Source organism: Nuphar pumila, chromosome 16 (genome assembly GCF_984573655.1).
Source record: "Nuphar pumila chromosome 16, dmNupPumi1.hap1.1, whole genome shotgun sequence".
NCBI classification, from domain to species: domain Eukaryota; kingdom Viridiplantae; phylum Streptophyta; class Magnoliopsida; order Nymphaeales; family Nymphaeaceae; genus Nuphar; species Nuphar pumila.
In genome coordinates this window covers 698,832-722,256 of record NC_143264.1, presented here as the reverse complement: position 1 = coordinate 722,256, position 23,425 = coordinate 698,832, and the positions used below count along the sequence as shown (strand labels likewise).

General features: G+C 38.9%; 1 protein-coding gene and 1 pseudogene across 7 annotated transcripts; both read right to left on the bottom strand.

The window, feature by feature from the left end:
• Positions 1–4,948: 4,948 nt before the first annotated feature.
• LOC149812591 (high mobility group B protein 15-like) lies at positions 4,949–12,337 on the bottom strand. Of its 6 annotated transcripts, XM_089990947.1 has the most exons (7): positions 12,107–12,337; positions 10,909–10,987; positions 8,135–8,297; positions 7,594–7,674; positions 6,989–7,365; positions 5,137–5,220; positions 4,949–5,005 (listed from the first exon to the last, which is right to left on the bottom strand). In XM_089990947.1, exons 1-7 carry the CDS (start codon positions 12,283–12,285, stop codon positions 4,991–4,993), a joined length of 978 nt encoding a protein of 325 aa, XP_089847073.1. In that variant the 5' UTR covers positions 12,286–12,337; the 3' UTR covers positions 4,949–4,990. The 6 variants fall into 6 exon arrangements, with proteins under 6 accessions (XP_089847073.1, XP_089847069.1, XP_089847070.1 ...); XM_089990943.1 differs by having other exon boundaries at positions 4,949–5,220; XM_089990944.1 differs by having other exon boundaries at positions 4,949–5,220; positions 6,989–7,362.
• A 2,159-nt stretch (positions 12,338–14,496) lies between these two features.
• Positions 14,497–15,278, bottom strand: LOC149812590 (photosystem I reaction center subunit V, chloroplastic pseudogene; annotated as a pseudogene). The gene has a single exon (XR_016428326.1). The product of XR_016428326.1 is annotated as a photosystem I reaction center subunit V, chloroplastic pseudogene (transcript).
• Positions 15,279–23,425: the final 8,147 nt, after the last annotated feature.

The following is a 23,425-nucleotide window of genomic DNA, read 5'->3' as shown; positions in this document are numbered from 1 at the left end:
CAATCTGCCTTTATGTGTCCTTTCTTCTTGCAAAAGAAGCACTTTATGGGAGCAGAGTTGGATTACTTGTCTTGGGATGACTTATCCCCAGTTGGCTTCTTCCTAGTATTTCTCTTAAATGCATTCTTCCTTGAACCTACCTTGGATGTATGAGAAGTCATATGTGCACTTTGCACCTTCTCCCCTTTCAATCTCTCTTCTTCTTCAACACACTTGGACATAAGTTCATTGAATGTCCATTCATCATTATGTGTGTTGTAAGAGATTTTGAAATGTCTGTATTCCAAAGGTAAGGACGTTAGAACTAAATGCACTAGGAAAGAATCAGAGATGGTGAGCTTCATGTCATTTAGCTGAGATGTTATATTCCTCATCTCCAAAATGTGTTGGTGAATGTTTTTCCCTCCAGCATATTTCACAGATATGAGTTTTGACATCAGGGTACTGGCTCTAGCCTTGTTTGAACTCACAAATTGTGCCTCAATGGCATTCAAAAATTCTCTCACTATTCTGCATTATGGGATAGCACTACGAATATTCTTAGCTACTTTAGATTGTAAAAGCAATAAGCTAAGCCTATTCGAGCGCTCCCACTTCTCAAAAGCAATCTTTTGATCAACAGTGCTCTGATCAGTGAGGGCAACAAGTTCATCTATCCTTAGGGTCAGATCTAAATCCATATACCCTAATATAAAAAGAACAGTTTCTTTCCAATCATTAAAATTAGATCCATCAAGAAAAGGTATAGAGATTGAGCCATCTAAAATCACAGAACTAGAAACTGCATGACAAAAGACACGTATCAAGAAGCATTCGTACGAGACTAAAAATTTAATGGGAAAAACAAAAGAATAAAGGTCCTTGATATGCTTATTTTCAGGCGAGTGAAGGGGGTCATCGGAGTCCTACTTTGGTAAGAGCTCCGACACGCGAAACCACTTCGCCTACCGACCATATTCGGTAAAACTAAGGTTCTTATGAAGCTAGACCAACACAAGGTACCTTTGGATACACATGTGTGATGTATCTCAACACATTTACCTTATTTTACCCTACTTAAATTCCAAACATGATAAAACTACATTTGGGTCGTTTATCGTTTCATGAATATAAGTACAATAGTAATATTGGCTAAAACCATATGATAGTACAACATTTTGACAACATACGTGTATTCAGTCACTTTGGTGACATGAATATAGTAAGTTATCTAACTATCCTTGATGCCAATATTATATACACATTTATACATGCATAATTACAAATAAATACATGAGCAATAACCCCAGCCAAACTTAAATGGGTAAAACATTGGGTCCTCAAGCAGGAACTGGTTTGAAAGCACTCTGAACCGGTCTGAAACAGCCCTGAACCGGTCATCCAAGGCTCCGAACCGGTTCTGAACCTTATGAACCGGGTCAAGTATGAACAAAAGTTCATAAAAACCTTATAACCGTATGCCAAAATCCATGTATTTTCTTATATTTGAGAAAACAGAGTCTTAGCATCTCGGAACCAGTGAGAAACTGGAAGGAACCGGTCAAAAACGGCTCTGAACCTGTCCCGAAAGGGAGCCGAATCAGTCCCTGATCCGGTTCAGGCCAAATAGTGTCTGGACCCTACTGGATCCGGGTCAGACCCGACTGGAACCGAATCCGGGTCGAACCCGATTGGAACCGAATCTGGGTCGGACCCGGTAATATCTGGATCCAGGTCAGACCTGGCTTAGACTGGATCCAGGTCGAACCCAGGGTTTAACTGGATCTGGGTCGGACCCGGTTTGTAACCAGATCCGGGTCAGACACGGTTTCAACCGAATCCGGGTCGGACCCGGTATTATCTGCATCTGGGTCGGACCCGGTATTATCTGCATCTGGGTCGGACCTGGTACTTACCGGATCCGAGTTAGACCAGAGCGGGTCCCCACCCGAATCCCGGATCTGATCTGAATCAACTTTATGGATTGGATTCGGGTGGGCAGGTTCGGTTCAAAAAATGAACCCGACCCGAAACGGTTTAAAAAAGAAACTTTATACGCGAAATAGGGTTTTTCAAACCCTATTTGCATTTTTCTTCTCCAGTCGCAGAGGGGAAAGGTTGTCGCCGGCCCCGGCGGTCCGGCAATCCCACGATTGTCGGTGATCCATAAGGTAACCGGTGGAGTTCCTCCACCATCAGTGACCCGACGGTCACTTTCTTTCGACGATGGGGAAAAAACCAACTAGTGATGTCGGTTGCTGAGCTCCGACGACTCGATAGTCGCCGACGGAAGTGAAATCGGCTTTGCAACACCCAGATGGAGAAGAAGGAGGCCACGAGCAGCCAGCGCACCCAACCCAATTGAAAACCCCCAAAATTTGAGGTAAGCCTCCTTTTTTTCTTTTCTTTTTGTTCTGTCACCCAACGACGACAGTCACCGGCTGCCAGCGACATTATGTCGCCCCACGACGACCTGCTATCGAAAGCCTGCAAGGTCGCCCCACGGCGATGCCTCTCTTCCGGAAAACCTCTGTCGCCTCATGGTGACAATCACCGGAAAACATTGTCGCCCAATGGCGACAGTTGCCAGAAAAAACCCAAAAACACCATCGAACCCTCGTAGCTGAGGGGTGGTGTGGGCCCATAACCCATTGTTGGGTCGGTTTCCAGCAACGCCTCCCCAGTGATAGGGAAAAACCAAAAACATTGTTATTTAAAACAGTTTAATCACACAAGAGAGGGTTGCGTACCTGATGCCGCCATTGCTGAGATGCGGTGGTCACCAGAAAAGGGAGGTCATCGGAGATTCTCTACTCAGTCGGGCTGCAGCCACCACAAGCGCAGGCTTCCTCAGGCAGCCGGTGAGTAGACCTTGTATTCCTCTTCCGCACACCAAGGTCGCTCATGATACCCTGTCTATATAAAGCATACAGTGGGTACGGTTTGCGTAACCGTTCTCCCTTATCGTATGCTCATTTATCGGATGGATCATCTCCATGTCGTGGATAACCACCACTTCAATTGCGGTGGTTAATCCAACAGTCGATGGTTACAACAAGTCCAGAGAACGATGGCAGTTTGTGAGAGTCAAGATAGAAGTTCCTCTCGACTTTTGACCCTCCCCCGAAATTAAAATATCAGTGGAGTCCACCATGCAGGAAATCATTTATGAAAATACCATCTGGTATTGGGCTGAATGCGGTTCCATCTCCCACACAAGAAACCCAAGGGTGAACATTGGTGAAAGTCTCCTGCCACACTTGTAGCAGGCCCCAGCAACCCAAGCCCTCTTCCTCCCATAATCGGTTTGGGGGGCTCCCGATGGAAGCGGAATCTGGTGACCCTGTGGCTCACACTGTTCGGCCGATCCAGGGATCTTACTGCTTGGACTCCCCCTCAGAAAATTGGCATCCCAGTAAGGGCCCACCTCCTACGCCTCAGCCAGCTCAACAAAAGGGACCTCACACCCGGCACTCTTCGATCTCCTCTAGCACGGCCGACCATGGCGTCCCTGCACCTCCACTCATCGTCGGTCCCTCCCTGGCCGAGCAACAATAGCTACCATCCAGTGAAGGGTCACATCGAGCCCCTCTCTTGAGTGAGAGACCCTGCCCTCTCCTTGCCCAGCAGATTCTGACATTCGGCACCCGGCTATGGCAACCAAAGAAGGAACCTGCAGCCACGTCTCCCAAAAAGTAACCCTTTCTCGTTTTCATGCCTTGGAGGTGGGGGGCTCTCGTTGGGAATAAACCCAAGGAGCCCCCAAGGTTTGCCATGCCTAACAGGATGCCCCCGTTTATGTTGTCTATAGGTCTGGTTTTGGATTCATGTCTGAATGGAACAGATCTCCCTGTCCCACCCAAGAAGAATTTAAAGGCCTCGCTAAAGGGAGCCCCGGAACGGAAAACCATGGTGTGGCTAAAGCCTTTACACGGCTCCTTCAAGAGGAAAGACATCCCTAAGCGTCGTATTCCACTCAAAGGTGGAAAGAATCCTCCAAGTCTTGATGGATTGCGATAAACTGAATACCACAGAGGTCTCCCCTGCCTCTCTATGGAGAACCAATTCTCAGAACATCCCTTCACTGACATTAACATTGAATCTCTAGAAGTCCCCTCCTCTCCTTCTCAATGATCCCATGAAGCTGATCACATGGAATGATAGAGGGGTCCTGTGTGTGTTAGAAAATTCGACGAATGAAGTTGCAACCAGGTGGAGGTGACTGTCCGTTTTGCTCCCTCCCAGTCCTGGGTGGCTCCTCGTCAACATTAGTAGCATTTTTCCAAGGATTCCGACACTTTGGATTCTCCATTAGAAACCATACAGGTACCTTTGAAGAAGCAGGCTTCTTCTCTCTTGCTGGGCTACTAAATGATGGTGAATGGAATGGGTGGGTCCAAGTACTCTCCCGGGTGGCTCCCAACTCAAAAGTTATCATCGAAAATGGTAGAGTGGGCCTGGTCTCTAAAGCTCGATGAGCTCTTGAAGGTAGAGGTTCAACATTGGACGTACCGCAGGATCTGAGATCAATTTTGTATACTTTTGAGCATTGTTTTGTACAAAAGTTGAGAGGAAACTCGAATTAGATTACCAAATAACTAACTTAGCCAGAGGGGGGAACTCACAAATCATGGAAAGATCGCCCCCCTGATTGGTTTCCTTGATGGGATGATACTTAATACACTGCAATTTTCTTTATTAATGAAATCTGGTAGGGGTTTGCCTAACCCCAACTTGCCTTTCAAAAAACAAAAAATGGCTTTTAGCATCGCACATGAAAGAAAAAGAATAGTTCAGTTTTGGACCTCTTCCCCCTCCCCTTTTTCCTGCGACAAATGAGCTTGCAAAAAATCCATGCTCACTAAGAGTCAACAGTTTGAGCCCAAGTGCCAGTCACCATCAAATAAATTGTCAGTTCAAGAAAATTTTAAGAAATTGTTGCTCACCTCTGTCCCATAAAAAAACCCTACGTATAACGGCTCCATGCAAATTTCCATCACATCTGTTTCAGTCAAACCATCATTCTCTACAAACAGATTCCAAAGTAAACAAAAAAGTTAAAACCATGAGATGCACCAAGGTCCAGGACCACCACTTGCATTGCAGTCTTTATGGAATGGTATACTACTGATTTGGCTGAGAATTTATGCTCTCCACCTTTGGGTCGCCAGATGTTCTTCTATATTCGACCATTTCACTCTTGTATCTTTCCTTGTCTAGCAATCCTTTTTCTTGATAAACCTGCATATCACAAACAATAGGTATCTTTTCTCATTCGTTGCTCAAAAATCAAGTAAACATTTATAGATCTCTCTCATAGATGCCTTTCCATTTTTTGGGACTTTTAAATAGGCAATCAAGTAAAAAAGTCATGAGATCTCTTGTATCTATAACTAATGGAAAAATCTCCAGATCTCACTTATAAAATGTCTTCTTTTTGTTGCTTCAAAACCTAAACAGGAAAAAAAATCAGACAGGATAAGATCACCAAGTATGCATCTCAAACTTCTAAATTTAAATGCACGTCTCTTTGGCCCAGTGTTTAACCTTTGAATAAACATTACATGGCCAAGCAACTTGGGGATAGGCTTGATTTTCAAATAATTACGTTGAAAATCATTGCACCAATCAGATTAGATATCCGTCAAGTAAAAGTAACTCGAACAATGCCCCTCGTGTCTTGCCCTTTTTTTTCATCAGATATGAAATCTCTATGGATTTTCTAGTTTCGTCAGAGTTTAAGCTACCACAACAACTGTTAGACTGTTATCTTTGTCAACAAAATCATGAATGTCTGCTCAAATTACAAAAATACCAGTTCAAAACAGTCTTAATATTTTATTCTGCAATTGATCTAAAGTAGAATAAGGTTTGGAACATGAGTTAAAACTAAAATCATGGTTTAAGTTGCCTCTAATGGGCTCATGCATAGCAACTATAACCAGCTTGGCCTGATTAGAGTTCCCCAACTCAAATGGCAAATGGCAAATGCATATATATATATATATATATATATATATATATATATATATATATATATATATATATATATATATATATATATATATATATAGGGTAAATATTGGCTACTAATGAAGGTATGGAACTAATGAGTAGAAATCACTTTTTTCTTCAAAAATTTCTGATTTTTTGTAGATCATATGTTACGGATGTGATCTACATGGTTTGTTTAGTAGGAAACTTGTTTTGAATCATGTGATTATGACAAGTAATTAGGTTTTTAAAGGAGTCCAAAATCAACAGCCCACAATGTGTAAAAATTTCATAACTCAAAAGATCACATTTTTACATCAGAAAAGCACAATACAAGACTATCCTTAGCAAACAAACCATGCTGAACACATATGTGTGGTTAGATTGAGTTGATACAACTTGCACCTATGATTTCTAGCTCATTACTTCCGTACCTTCATTAGTAGCCAATATTTACCCATATATATATATATATAACAAACCCATCTTTCTAAGCTAAGCTAGTGGGATACCCAATTCATTGGAATGAAGCAGAAGATGCAGAATTCCTAAGGACATGTTTTGTTTATTGAACACTGCCTATATAACAGAGGAAAGAATAAACAAAATAAAAGTGATGGATATGAAGAAATAAGAAAATGAAAAATGAAACATCTCATGAGGAAATGAAGTGAAAGATACAGCATTTCTAAAACATGTGGTGGTTGATAAGTGCTTAGAAGTAGAACAACAAAGGAAACCTCCAAGAATAAATCAAGCATCAAGATGAAAGAAATGAATGTGAAAAAAGACTGGCATATAAAAGAAGAAAAAGGGAAAAAAATGATTCACCCTAGGAAAGCATAAAAGAATTGGTGCCTTTGCTGTTCAGACATCTCAACAATCAGTCTCGAGCTTAAGTAGGAAGTTGATGTTGAAACAGTATAAGGTCATTAAAGTTCTCAAATGTCAGGTTTCTTTGAATCAATGTTACAAGTAAAGAATATTTATATTCTAAAAGCGCCATTAAATATACCGCTTTTTCATCTTCTGTAAGCTTGCTCCACAAAAGACCAATCTTTTTGCTGATAGCCCTATCTTTTAGAGAATATGAGGGCTTTAGTCTGGCATACTGCTCGGCAAAGAAGAAATTGTAACCACTCCTGTTAAGTTTTGGGCGTGAGGGATCTCTTGGCATCAACCTGTTTCTCTTCCTTCTATGATGACGGTCAATATGTGAAGTTGAAGCACCATTAGATTGCAATGCCTGAGCTGCCTGGGGATCAAGTGGTGTATGATATAGGATGCCCTTTAGCCTCTCTGACCCAATACTCACAGTAACTAAATACCCATATTCAAACTTCCCATCAATAATTCCCTTTACAGTACGATTTGCAGGCAATGGAGAACCTGCTGCAAAATCATTTGCATCATTTCAGTTATTGTTTATACCTCAATCACATTCATATCATACATACATACACACATACCCATGCATATATACCTACATAATACATCCACAAATGCATTAAGCTGCACATCACTACCACAGGGTAATTAGACAAAGTAGACAAGTTCTGGATTGGTGAACACTTCAGTTTTCTTTTTTTTCTAAATCCCAACTAGATCATATACATTTACCAGTTCTGTACTTTTTAGGTGATGTGCCTTGAACTTGTGATGCCCCAAGCAAAGCTGCTGGATTTTGTGCTGGAAAAGAAGCTAAAAAGTAAGACATGATTGTGACAGTTTATCACAAGCAAGAAATAAAAAGTCAGCAGCTTCTTGCAGAGTAAAAAGAATCAAGGTTGTTAAATGCGATGAGGCGAAGCGCAGGCTCAACGCCTCTGAGGCGTACGCCTCAGGTACTGAGGCGTACGCCTCTCACGACTGGACTGGAAGTGAAGCGGTGGGAGGGGAGGCAGTAGGAGAAGGACCACGCGCCCAGCTGGTACGGAAGCGAGGGGGGGCCGCGTCCGGTGGTCGGAGAAGACTGAGCAGCCAACGGCGAAGTTCGCCACCGGGGAATTTGTAACCGGGGAACTGTGATGAGGGGCAATTTGCGCATCACAGCAACGCCTCAGTACCTTGAGTGTGCGCCTCGCCTCTGAGGCGTACACTTCAGGTACTGAGGCGTACGCCTCTCACAACACTGAAAAGAATATTTAAGAGTGGGAAGAACCTGCACTTGCAACTGGACAGCCTTGGGCCCGAAAGAGGTAAACCTGCTCATAGTGGTGAAGCAGGGAAATGTAATATCTTCGCAAGACAAAAGATGCATTGGTAATAGTGCTAGGAAAATTGAATACAGCGATCACATCCCTCCACTTCCTATCCTTTATAACCTGGAAGTAAAATAAACTAAAAAACGTGAGTTGGAACTGCATACGGAAAACATAGTCATCATGATTGTCAACTTCTTGATGAGATTAGATTTTAGGAATAAAAGAAAAAGGACAAACGGAACACTCTTTTGGTAAATTTTGAATAATAAAACACAGAATAATTAAAAAAAAACTTCCATGATATTTCATATGACAGTATCACAATATATAGAATAATAATGTTTCTTTAGCATCATGATAGAATGCCATAATTTAATTTTTTATCAAAATCTTGTCGTAAATATTGCAACATTTTTGAAATATCAAAGATATTATGAGTATGGAGAACCGACCATTTTTCAGTACCAGTCAGCATTGATGGTAAAGAAAATATACTTCACTTATTATAAGTTATCCAATACCCTCCACGCGTATCCATGCTTATGACTTTAAATTTCACAAGTTCTGGAAAACAAAAATACAGAGGCAATAAAAATTAAGGACACTCCACATCTCAAAATAGTTACAATGCAAAAAATAATTCCAGATTCAATCCACTGCACAGTGAGAGAAAAAAGCAGAAATGACTTTATAGGTGGGCTTCAGATTTTAAAACATCAGAAATGGAGCTTTACAACCTAACTAACCTGCTCTTTTCTAGGAGGTGAAGGGATCACTAGGAGAATTCAAGAAAAATTAGTAAAAAATAGGCTCCTAGTATAGTCTCTTGCAAGAAATATCACTACATGTCAATGATGATGCGCATTTAAATCAAAGTTGATGTGATTTATCCATGGCAGCCCTCATCAATCATAAAGTAATAACAGAATTCCAAGTGAATCTTATAGTTATACATTAGAAAGAAAAGAAAGGATGCCTCCTCCAACATACAGTTCCAAGTCGAGTTTTGCACCATTTCATAGACTACCAGTCTCCCTGAAACATCTTGGCCTTCACCATGAATAGCAAGGTTCCCTTTGAAAAAACTGTGATGTTTCCATGCAGGTCAAACTTTTGACATCGATAACAAGATGTGCTAGGCATAAGACCTATTCTTTGTATGCACCATGCTACTTACCCCACCTGACCCACTTCAAGGTACAGATCAAACGACAAAAAGATGATGCATGCAGGAACCAAAAGTTTGTGAAGAAAAGTCTAAATGATCTCAAGAAGTCATTTGTGTTTTTAGGCACATCATATGCTTGAATAAACCATTCAATATTTTAACAAACAAGTGTTTTTGTGACATCTACAGACTAAATTCTTCATAGGAACATAATGGCGAGTTGAAAAACAGCAAGCAGAAGTAAGTTTCTCATGAAATCCTCAAAAGTTTTATGTCTTTTTTAATGGCATAATTTCAGGCAAAATAAATAAACTGAAACATAATGGAATATAAATTCAATAATTCAAAATACAGAAAAAAAATTTACTCAAGTGGCATTCACAAATAGCAAAACCCAGTAAAAGGTGCCATTACGTACACTTCAACAATTGGTTTAAAGGCAATGGAAAAGAGAGAGCAGGCTCAAGTACCTTTTTTATTTTTTTGCATAACTAGGGGAAACCACCTCACACACTCCCAAGCTCATTGATTAAAAAAACCCAGCTCTACCTTACCCCACAAGGGAGTGACGTTTTTTTTTATAACCAGTAATTACTGGACAGAGAGAGAGAGAGAGAGAGAGAGAGAGCAGGAATAGTGAAATATGCATGACTATAATCAAGGCCTGCAGGTTTTAAAGGACACTTGCTATATCAACACATGAGCAGTGGTTTCCACGTATACCGGATCAACAGCCTCTTAATTTTTCATCCTTGAGATAAAAATGTATTGTGACAACAGTGTGCTATTTATGTGTTCACAATATTTTATCAGTACTTCTGAGATTTGTGCCTTTCTTTTGGCAATTTCTTCTTTTTTGGCTTTGCAAGGAAAGTTTTGATTTGGAATGCTCAATTCCCACACTCTTGCAACCCACTTATGTTTGGTAATATTACAAATAAAAAATCATAAGTCGCGCTGCTTGGGAAATTCAGCTACAAATCCAGAAGTTTTATGCAACTTTCTTGCACCATTAATTTTGGAGGGCTCAGTAGCTCTTTCACTTGTAGCCGTAGGTGCCAGAATCCAGTTTCAACTGCAGTGGCAAACAGGGAGCCATGCCTTCACTGGACCCACCCAATCCGAAGCAGCAGCCACCCTGCAGGGTGCTTTTCATCTTCAAAACTTCAACAAAAGCATAGAATACTTCAAAAGTAATCAAATCACATGAGATTGTGAGGTAGTAAACTCATAACACACACACACACACCATGAGTTTGTGAACCACTAGTCTTGTATATGAAGACATGCATACAAAAGTCATGCTAAGTGCATAATAAATCTTCGACAAATAAAGCATGCACATCGCTCAATTTCTTTTGGATCTTCTATTTTAAGAACAAGATTGCAAAATGCTGACCTACCTCCATTTCCAGAGAGCAGAAAACAGGAAACAATGGCAATGCCACTAAGAAATTCCACATTTTGAAGAAAACATCAATTATGAGACTGCACTGGAATGAAAGACAACTCAATATCATTGACATAGGTGCGCAAACATATAAATCATCAAGTGACAAATACCTTCTCAAGGCCACCTCGGGATGTCACTTCCACAAAAAGTCGATGCAGATCTAAGGACTTTCCTCCCATAATAGGCACCCTAAGAGTGAAAAGTGTTTGTCAATCATACGATCACAATGTATGGGAACACAAAAAAGAAATAACAAGAAATTTCTGGAATACATTTGGAATCAAAATATCGTAGATTGTAACTGCAAGCAGCTATATTGGCCATAAGCTGTCATACTCGTTTGAGTGTTCGTGAAGAAACAAGACACGACATGGTCACAGAAAGAGAGAAGCAAAGAGGAAATGAGGACATAAGATTGGAAAAGAGGAAAAAATGGATACCAACATAAATTCCTGAAAGATAGAAAAGGTCGACTTAGTTGAATATGGCTCGAAATTTTTGGCAGAGCTAATTTTCATCAATTGCATATAAACAGCCTCTCTGTACAACATTCACTTTGCAAAGCAACATAAAAGTAGTTCAAAGTCGCATATCTCGCTGCTGTCTAAAAATGAAGAAGAAAAAAATCGATTTTCTGTCAATAAATCTCAAATCATAGAACAACCAAGACAATACAAATGCAGGACATGAATCCCAAGCCTATTTCCAGATGCAAGAGATAAAAAACTAGAGTTTTACAAAACCCGAGTCCAAAAAAGTGCATAATAAAGCACAAAGCAACAAGTTAAGAAAACTTTCACTCCGGAATAGGAAAATAAACCAAAAAATTAAATCAGATTTCCTACGAGAGAGAAAAAATGGCATTATATAAAAAAATAGAAAGAAAACAGAACGAGACGAAAAGGTCAAATTTCTAGAATGAAAACAATCAATTAGCAAAGCAGAGTAAAACCACAAAACCAAATCTCAACACATAAAAATGACAGTAGATAATAGATTGGCACCCAACTCCCCAAATAGGAGAGAGAGAGAGAGAGAGTAATCTACCACGAAGTCCTGCAAGAAATCCTCAATACAACCATTAAACAACATTCTTACACGAAAAAAAGGAAACCCACAAAATATTTTTAGCTAAACCTTCAATCCACACATATAACCGCACTACTACAGGGAAAACCTCAAGAAAAGCACAAGGAGAAACCAACAAAACAAACAGAAGATACAGAAAACCCAAGCAGAGTGATCCCCCAAAGAGAAGAAATGGAACCAAGAAGCTGGAAGCGAAGAAAAAACAGTGACCCCACTTACATGAACTTTGTTCCCATTTTGTTGTGGAGCTTCTCAAGTGTCTCCATGAAGAGGGCTCCATTTGCTGCAACTTCTGAATAGGTTACAGATGGTAGGGGGTAGAGTTTGACATGAGCAGTGGCTGAGGCTGTGTCGGTTGTAGCAGCCGGTGAAGCTAATGGGTTGCCTTGGTCAGGCATTATATATCTCCAAACGGTCTGGGCAAAAGAAAATTAACCCAATGTTGTTCAACTAACAGAAACAGAAACTAAGGTGGGGGAAGGAGATGATGCAATAAAACCGATGAGAACATCAGTTAAAGAAGATAAAGGAGGGTTACGAGTATGAGTAAAAGGGATTATCTTGTAATGATAAACATATTGTGATGGACATCATGGATTATGCATATAAAATACTTACCACATGGTTATATAAGATAAAAAGCTGAAGCGTCTTCAGGCTTAAGAAAATGAGATGAAATATTCACTTGCAAGTGGAATGATTTAGGGCGTTGGTTCCAAGACAAGAAGGTTTTACCAACTTGGTATTTACTCTATGGTCATAGGGACTAGGAAAGAAATTCCTTTTTTTTTAAGTTGTTTATGTTTTTCCTTCCTTTTAGTCTGAAAAGCTGATGTCCCTTGAGAACTGGAATATGCCAAATGGCCCATGTGGCATGAATTTGAGCCTTGTATGGTTTAGGTTCTTGTGAATAATTGGACAGTATTTATTTGTTAAACTAGTAAACCGGATTGAGATGCTTTTAAAAGTCCATACAATTCCTTATGCTTCTCCTATTTCATTTAACTTGTTGGCAATTTAAATAGGCCCACATGAAGCGGATAATCTTATGGATTTTGGTAAGGTGTAGTTTCAATCTCAGACACAATAGAGGTCCATGTTCATGATAGAATTTTGTTCAATTCACGGTATCCTTTTTATGGGATTTGGAATACTGGGACACCAATCTAGTTGCTTTTGTGCAGTAAACCTTGAAGTTGGAAAACAAGCAGGATAGGCTTTAGAAAAGAGGTATCCCATAAAGTATTGATTACTACATCGAGCTGTGGGCTAATGACATAATTGTAGTGGGGGTCATCCTGCATTCAAAACTAAAAATAGGCGATAACCAACTTGGTCTTTGGCTGATGTAATAAGAAGACGTGGGCATCCCAAGGGTCTACAGCTAAGGGTGATTTTTCTTTAAGTCGGTTAGGCGGCTGCATCACTTCGATGTTGAAATTCTTCTTCCATACAAGGATCATTGAATAAAGTTGGCTCCTTATCTGCGTTCCACCTCAAGTATTTCCCTTATAAACTGCTGCTGAAGTTGAGTGACGGGATAGTTCATATATGGCGTTCGTGAGCTAAGAGTATCTTATTACACTACTCAACCAAGAAATTGTTTTCACAACAAACGCTGGACAACTAATAGGACTTTTTCAATTTATTATATGGAGAAACCACGCCCTCAAGATCGGAGACCTAGTCGCCCTGGCTCAGCCTGCCGTACTTACAGTAGCATAAGTAAAAATCAGTGGGCTCACCCCTCACCCCCACTTGTTTAATATGTTCTAGCTATACCTTATTTTGTTATCTTTGAACCATTTGGTCTTCAAAATAGGCAACCTTGCGCAAACAATAGTACATCATGAATCTCACTGGATTCCTTTTATCCAACTATTTGGTTCAACAAAATATTTTCTGTACGAGTCCTCATGGAATTTTACTCGGTGGACACCAATACAGGACCACGGTTAATGTAGCACCTCTTGGCCCGTGTTGGGAAATCTAAACTGTGATATGTTGGTTTCTCATTCGTTATAAAAAAAATAAAAAATCCTGGTTTGTATCAGCACTATTATAAAAGAAATAACAGGCAAGTTGATGGTTTATCTATTTTGCTGCACAGACACAATCCTTAAAAAATGAGCATGTTCCCAATACCGATGGTAAGATGAATAACCAAACCAAACGCCATAGTTCTTAAAAAGGGCCATCCTTTCAAAAACAATTGATTCTTAGTGATGACCTTCATGACTTTATTATTAGTCATGTGGATACAGTGTGTTTTGAAACCGAGCCAGTGGTTTGTTTGTTTTTTTTTCATTTCTTAGTCTCTTAGCTCAATTATTCTCATATTTAATCCCCATTAGATGACGTCTTTGAGACATGAAAGGCACATTTCCATGTAAACACCCTATTTTAGCTTTTTATTTTACTTTGCATTATGGGTAACATGAAATGTGAGGGAGTAACTAATTCTCAGATTAGTTTAATCACAAGTTGTCAAAGGCTTCAAGTTGTAATGAATTCGCCTGGTATTTGCAGAATCAAGCATATAGCAGATATGTGGACGCATATGCAAGGTAAAGGATGATCAAAGAAAAAAAAAAAAAAAGAGGAAACAATTCATCAAGAGAAGATTTCTTCCATAATTTCAGGATCATCTTACCAACCATTGATACAGCTTCATGGGCCATGGCTTTAGAAAAAAAATAAAACCCTCAATTAAACGCCACTTTTGATCACTTTGATAAAATAACGTATGCAACAGCAGCAACAAAAACAAGAAAACCAACTTAACATAAAAGACTTTGCCCAACTGTACATAAATCTTGAAAAATCATGGCCGTCGATCCTATTCCACCCCCATCAACCACTCAGAAGAACTTTGGATCATAGCCGTTGCTTGAGGTTGCAAGGATGTAGTAGGCCACTATGTGGCCGATGGAACCCCAAGCCAACACATCCACGATGTTGAACCCAGCTGGGTCGTTAGATTTCAGGAGACTAACATACTCCTTGGCCCTGGTGTCACCTGCCTCAAAGTGGGTCACTCCATTTTGCTCAGGCAGGCCTTGCTTTGCAACATTCTCCCTCTGAAAATTCAAGAAAACAAACCTCCCCAAGAATAACGAGAGGCCGGTGCTTAGGCTGATTACAAGGGAAGGGTTCAGCTCAGCCTTCACCCCAACATACTTGGTGGGCCTGCTAAACTTGACATGGGCTCTGGTTGGGGTCTTGACGATGGGGTAGGAGTCTGTGGGCTTGAGTGGGCGCAGCCCCTGGAAAGAATGGCTTGTAGGTGAGTCCCTCTGTAGTGGGGTTGTGAGATTGAAGAAGGTGGTAGCCATGACTTGATCTGATGCAGTTGGGCTCGAGGGTTCAGCAAATTTGACAAGTGTGTAGGGATAGAAAAAGAAGAAGGATGGTGTGTGTGTGTGTGGTGGTGATGTGGAAGGATGCATGTGATTGGTGGGTTTTGGATAAGAGATCCTGTCCTCGAATTTTATGCTGGGTAATAGGGATATTTTCTCTCTTTCATATATTTTTTTTCATGATCAAAATTGTGGTGACCACCAGTTCATTCTTAGATTTGGAATGCGTTGTGTGTGGATGAAATTGGCTTCACCACAGAGATCTCTGGCGGACTGTGATACCAAGAGCGGATCATGTCTAGTGCATGTCAGGTCATATTGCATATAACCAACCATCAGTAATATTCAATCTCCACCCAAGAACGGATCATGTCTGATGCATCAGGTCATATTGTATATAACCAATCATCAGTAATATTCAATGTCCACCCAAGAAACGATCATGTCTGATGCATATCAGGTCAGATTGTATATAACCGACCAGCAGTAATATTTAATCTCCACTCAAGAGCAGATCATGTTTAGTGCATATCAGGTCATATTGTCAATAACCAAACAGCCGTAATATTTAATCTCTACCCAAGAGGGGATCTCGTTTAGTGCATATCAGGCCTATTATATGTGGTATATATTAGGGGTGGCAATCGGGTCGGGTCGGGTCGGGTCGGGTCGGAAGGTTGGTGGGTCAGAATACCTCAACACGAACATGACCCATTTATTAAACGGGTCGGATGTGGCAAACACGACCCATTTATTAAATGGGTAACCCAACACGACACGGTTAACCCATTTAATAAACAGGGCGGGTCGACACGACACGGTGACCCGTTTATTAAACGGGGCGACCCGATAACATAGACACGATAACCGCACAGGCGCACACCACCACTGGAGAGGAGAGGTCTCGGGCTCTTGGCTGCTGCTGGGTAGGAAGGAGTTAGGTGGATGACTAAAGTGTAAAGTTAGGAGTTAGGGTTAGATAAGTTTATATATATATATATATAGGTTGCGGGTTGACGGGTTCGTGTAAACGGGTTGGCGGGTTGGCATACCCCTAACACGAACACGGCCCGTTTAATAAACGGGTTAGGCGGGTCGACCCGTTTACAACACAAACCCGTTTAAGCCAAATCCTAACCCGGCTAAGAAGCGGGTTGGCAGGTCGGGTCAAATTTTGCCACCCCTAGTATATATGTAAGTGCAATCGATTAATCTATTTGGAATGTCACCATCCAAGTTGTTTTGACTCAATCTACCCTTATAGATGTGTTCAACATGGTTGATATAGCGAGAATAAACCCTTGGATCATGTTTTTTTTATGAAAAAACATGTTTTTTTAATTAAAAAATAAAAATCAATGCTTTTATAACCATTGATTTTTGCATCACCCAAAAACCTGCGCATAGGTTGAATTTGAGCCATTCAAGAGCCGGTTGTCAATAAGAAGAGGATGCAGATCACATTTCTAAGGTCAGTTACAAAAAAAAAGTAAAAAATAAAAGCTAAGTCTTTTGTATTGTAGCAAACCTTCACCCATTATATGTACAACCAATCTTTGGTAATATTCAATCTCCACCCAACATTTTACTTGAGAACTGCAAGAGCACGGCCAAAGTGCATATCCATCAAGTGAGTTGGTGGAGATTGAATATAACCAAAGAATTAATTAAATAAAATATGACCCAATCTGCTCAAAATCAAGTCAGGGGCACCCTAAGACTTCTAAAGCCCGTATTTGAGTTATCTATATTTTACCCTTAAAATGTCATCCATCTAGAATATGTACAGCAGTCTTGGTTTCATATTGTTTGATTCTGAATTAAGAAAATCATATTTCTTGATTCTTAAATTTGTTCATGCTAAATCATTGAAAAGATAAAAAATAAACAAATAAAACATAAAGCAAAAGCTTACTCGAATCCATTGTTGCAATGGAAGATCTTGATAGGTTAGATCTTTCAAAATCTCTATTGGTGGTATTTTCTTCTTCGCTAAACCTAATGAGAGAGGAACAATTTTCTTTCTTGATGAGGAGGAAAAAGAGAACAACCATTATATATAGTTTTGAGAATCATAACCTAATTGTAACCACCCTATTGTCTTCTTTTCAATTTAGCCCATCATAAAATAAGAAATTGACATACGAGGGTATATGAGGTATTTGCACATTATTATAACCATACTCTATAAGATGACATATAGCCCAAATATATCAGATCATTTTATATGGGTCTTTCCTTAGACAATTTATAACGTGTGATCAATTACATATGTAGGCACATACAAAATTGCTAACAATCTCTCCCTTGGGCCACATATGTTACCATATAATTATGCATTATACAATATCCTTATGAGCTCAAAAATACTATCTTTCTAGATGACATCTCTAACAATCTGGTATATCGATCATATCAACATAAAATCAAAGTGATCTTCATTACAATCATCGTAATTAGACTCATCAATGATCACGCATATTTACATAACCAACAACATAGATCAAGTATGAATGTGAAGCATGAAAATTACATGTAATGTGATCCAAACATGCCTATTTTCAATTGGTCCTGTCTTATTCTTTAGTAAAATCACCATAAATGAGTATAGAATGAAACTGAAATCTAAGCTTTATACTGAAGTAACAAACTGAAACTTTATTTTATCTCTAAACATCTGAATAGAAACTCTCACTAAACCAGCATATCATTAAATGATACAACACCCATTCGAGAGTATGCTCATAAAAGACCATAGGTGGTAAACCTTTCATAAGTGGATCCACAATCATGGAGTTTGTGCCAATATGTTCAATAGATATCTGACTATTATGTACTATTTCTTTAACAACAAGAAACTTAATGTCTATATGTTTCGACTTCAACGAGATATTGTTGCTGTTGAAATATAGTATTGCTGAATTATTGTCACAAAACAATTTTAACGGTCTTTCAACATTATCTAAAATTCACAGCTCATTGACAAAATTGCGTAACCATATTCCATGATTAGATGCCTGATAACAGGCTTCAAATTCTTCTGCCATAGTGAAAGATGCAATGAATGTCTACTTAACACTCCTCCAAGAGATAGCTCTCCTGGCCAACAGATAAATATAACCTAACGTGCATCTGCGACTATCTTGGCATCCAGTAAAGTCAGAATCAGAATACCCAATGATCTCTAACTAATTCGACTTCCTATATATAAGCATGTAATCCTTTGTTCTTTGTAAGTACTGTATAACCTGTTTGGCTGCTTTCCAATGATCCATACCTGGGTTATTGAGATATCTGCCTAACATCCCAATAATGTATGTTATATTCGAATGTGTACACACTTGAGCATACATAAGACTCTATACATCACATGCATAGAGAATCTTTTCTATATTCTTAAATTCAAACTGGTGTTTGAGACACTGAGCGAGACTAAACGTGTCTCCCATAGCAGCAGGGGTGTCACCTAGTTTACAATCCTTCATGCAAAATCTATCAAAAATCCTTTTGATATAGCTCTTTTGTGATAATTCAAGAATACCTTGAGAATGATCTCGATGTATCTAAATCTCTAATAGAAAAGAGATGTCACCAAGATCTTTCATTTCAAATTTCTTTGTCAGAAATTTCTTGGTTTCATGCAATAAGCCTATATCATTACTGACAAGTAGTATGTCATTAACATATAAAACCAGAAAAATGAATTTACCCCCACTGAATTTATGGTATATGCATTCATCAACCACATTCATCTCAACACCAAATGAGAGGACAACTTTATGAAATTTATGATACCATTGACGGGAAGCCTGCTTAACTTCATAGATGAATTTCTTTAAATTGTAAACCATTTTCTTTGCATCGCCTGAGACAAAATATTTTGATTACACCATATATATTGTCTCATTAATGTCACCATTAATGAATATAGTGTTTACATCCATCTAATGTAGCTCCAAATTAAAATAAGCCACAAGTGGCATCATAATTTTGAAAGAGTCTTTCGTAGAAACTTGATAGAAAGTCTTTGTATAATCAATGTCTACCCATTGAGTAAACCATTTTGCAATAAGACGTGTCTTATATATTTTCACATGATCCTTTGAATTCCTCTTGGTTTTAAATATCCATTTGCAACCAATAGGTTTCACACCTTTAGGTAATGGGACAAGATTTCATACATCATTGTCTTTCATGGATTTAAAATTTTCATGCATGACATCTATCCACTTTTGAGAAATAGAACTATATATAGCTTGCTAGAAGTTGATTGAATCATCTTCCTTTAAGCCAGTATCACCCTCATGTTCATTAAGAAAAATAATATAATCATTTGAAATTGCCCTTCTCCTATCTCTAGTGGATTTCCTTAATGACACTTGTTCTTGAGTTACTTAAGGTGTTTCTTGAGGTTGTTGATTTTGTACTTCAAAAGGAAAAACTTGATTTTAGATAAAGAGATCTTAAACATTGCCTTGTTATGAATTTGTTTGAACAATGTTAGAAATTGTAATCTGATTATTGTCAACAACAATTGTAAGAAGAGAAACATATTCTTCTTTAAAAGCAACGTCTTTTACCTTATCACCTCCCCCAAACTTGGTATCCTCAAAGAAACAAGTGTTTTCCATATCAAAAAATGACTTATTCATAGGGTCATAAAATTTATAACCCCTAGATCTTTCAAAATATCCAACAAAATAGTAGCTAACCGTTTTTTAGTCCAGTTTCTTTTCATGTGGCATATATGGCCTTGCCTCAGTTGGACATCTCCAAATAAGAAAATGCTTCATACTAAGCTTTTTGTTTGTCCACATTTTATATGGGGTTTGGTTACTGCTTTAATTGGTACTTTGTTCAGTATATAAGCTACAGTCTTTAGTGCTTCTCTCTAGAGGGATTTTGTTTAAGTAGAATGACAAATCATACTTCTTACCATATCTTTTAAGGTCATGTTTCGTCTCTCAGCAACACCATTCATACTAGAAGTGCCTGGCATGGTGTACTGGGGGACGATACCACATTCCTCTAAGAATTTAGCAAATGACCCTGGGCGTTGTTCACTTGATCCATCATATATACCATAGTACTCACCACCATGGTCAGATCTGACGACTTTAATCATTTTGCAAAGTTGGGTTTCAATTTCAGCCTTAAATGTTTCGAACATATCCAGTTATTGAGTTTTTTCATGAATCAAATATAGGTACCCATAACGTAAATAATCATCTATGAACGTAATAAAATATTGTTGATCATTCTAAAAAGCAGTAGGGAATGACACATAAATATCTGTATGAATAAGTTCTAAGATGTATGTTCTTTTGTCGGCACCTATCTTCCTTATGTTTGTTTGTTTCTTTTTTATACACTCAACACAAGCCTGAAAGTTAGTGAAATCAAGGAAATCAAGAATTTCACTTATTACAAGCATTTCAATTATTTGTTTAGAAATGTGACCTAAGCGTTTGTGCCAAAATATAACAGAATTCTCATTGGCTAATTTTCGTTTTATACCTCATGAACTTGCATGCAAGGTTTCATGATATGAGGCAACAGTATCAAGTAAATGTATGTTATCGACCACAGACAAAGAACCAGTTCCAATAAGATTTATATTGAGAAATAACTTAAATTGACTATTTCCAAATAAACAAGAATAACCAAATTTGTCTAAACCAAAAATATAAACAATTTTTTTCTAAATGATGGTACAATATATGTTTCTTTCAAATCTAAATAACAATCAGTTTTTAATAATAACCTAAAAGTCCCTATTGCCTCAACTTGAAATAATTTGTCATCGCTCACATGGATGAATCTTTAAGCATCAATTAGCATTCGACAACTTAGGCAACCCTGCATAGATACACTTATGAGTGGTAGCACCAGAATCCATCCACCAAGTGTACTTGGGTACAGAAGTTAAATTAACTTCAGAACAAACTGAATTAAGGAGGGTACCTTTTTTTCACGCCAAGCATAATATTTGGTACAATCCTTCTTCATGTAACCTTCGCTCTTGCAAAAGAAACAACAAAACTTTGCATCTTGATATTTTTTCTATTTCTTCTGTGATGGAGGGTTCACTGCAGTTTTTTTTATCTTTTTTTCTTTTCTTATATTTGTCTTTAGAGGTAACTACCAAGTAAGCACTTTTTGTTTTTTCTTGTTTAATTCTTTCTTCTTCTTGCACAAATTGTGAAATGAGCTTATTTAAAGTTTATTTTTCATTTTGACAGTTATAGCTGACCTTAAATTGACTGTATTGTGCAGGAAGAGGTATCAAAACTAAATGCACGAGTAGGTCCTCAAACAACTCTAACTTTAGTGCCTTTAGTTTTGAAGCAGGATGAGATATTTTCATAATGTACTTCCTTATGTTTTCTTTACCTTTATACCTCATTGAAACAAGAATTGAAAGGAGAGTGTCTGTCTCAACCTTTTCATTTTTAGCAAAATATTTTTTAATCTTCTTAAGAAACTTTTTGGCATTAACCTCTTCAGACATAGCGCTCAGAAGGTTTTCGGAATTGCATGTTTCATATACGACTCATGCGATTGGATCGATCCCACTTCTCATAGTTTCTTTTATCCTCAATGAAACTTCTATATGTGAGAGCAGTGTGCTGATCCTCTCAAAATGCAAGGTCCAAATCTATATACCCAAAAATAATCATAACATTCACTTTCCAGTTTTTAAAGTTTGAGTCATTCAAAATAGAGATTGAATTGATAGTTGCAGATATTGTAGAAGCAGAAGAATTAACTGAATCAAGAACAAAATAAATCATAACATGCTCACAATTGATATATATATATTCAGATGCATTAACATTAATTGACATATTTAAATTGTGATAAACTCTATCACAAGATATCCAACACAACATTGATATTTAGTCTTTGGACAAAAATTTCAATTTGTAAGTGATACAATTATTAGAATATTCAAACATGGACAATTAATTGTGCCAAACAACAAGCCTTTCATTGGACCGACTCATTGTTTATATGAAAAACTTGATAATCATCACATATTTATTACTAAAAGTATATTTGGCCTCGGCTAAATAGTAATATTTATTTGGGCCAATTGTTATTCGCATGAACCTCAAATATACAAACATCTTAATATTCCAAACAAGTCAATCTTCACAAGAGAAGTTACTTTGGTAATATGTTGTTTCAATTAACTCATATTAGAATATTAGACCCTTATTCTGAAAAGAATATCATAGTTCAAATTTAATATGTGATTACATGTATATGAACAAAAAGAAAACAAAGTCATAATCCAAATAGGGTAAAAAATATATCTTAAATCAACCCTCTAAAGGGACCTAAAATGCATACTTAATGGCCTAGACCCCTTTTTTTATTTATGTCCATAGCCATGCATTGAGGTATGGTCCATCGGGTCAGACCCGACTTGCAGGTCAGACCACAGTCGACCTGGGTCAGTCCCCGCAAACTGGATGGGGATCGAGCCCAGTCGGTCGTGCGTCGCACCCCGATCACCTGGTGGTCGCTGGGGCAAATCGAAAGCCCTAGCCACCGGTCACCAGGCGCCGGTCCCTGGTCACCTGGAGGTGGCTGGGGAAAACCGAAGGCCCAGCCCACCGTCGTCGGGCACCAGTTGACGTCTAGCGAGGGTGACCAGTTGAGGGGCTTGCTAGCATCCCCCCCCCCCCCCCCCCCCGGGTCTCCTGAAAATAATAGAACTGTTGATCGGCCCTTCCTCCAACCGAAACTGAAAAGGGGAGGGGCCAATTGGCCCCTCCTTCGACCGAATCCTGAGTGGGAGGGTCGGATCGACCCTCCCTCCATCCATCCAAGCGCAGTTGAATGACGTGAGGAGGGTAGTTTGGCCCTCCTCCGTATGCGCTCTGATGCCAAACGAAAAACAGGATGGGGTTCGGCCCTCATCGAACTAGCGAGAGATCGGGGAGGACCATTCAATCCTCCCCTCTTCCTCGTTAGTTGTGTAGGCACTCGACAGTGCCTGTGCCAAAGGTCGGACAACGTCTGACAAGTCGTTGGAAGCCATCCGGTGGCAGCCATTGAAGAAGGGGCGTGCCACCCTACGGCTGGTCGCACATCCCGAAAACCTCCAACTTACAACATCGGCTGCGGTGAAAAAAAATATTTATTTATTTTATTAACAACCTTTAATGCT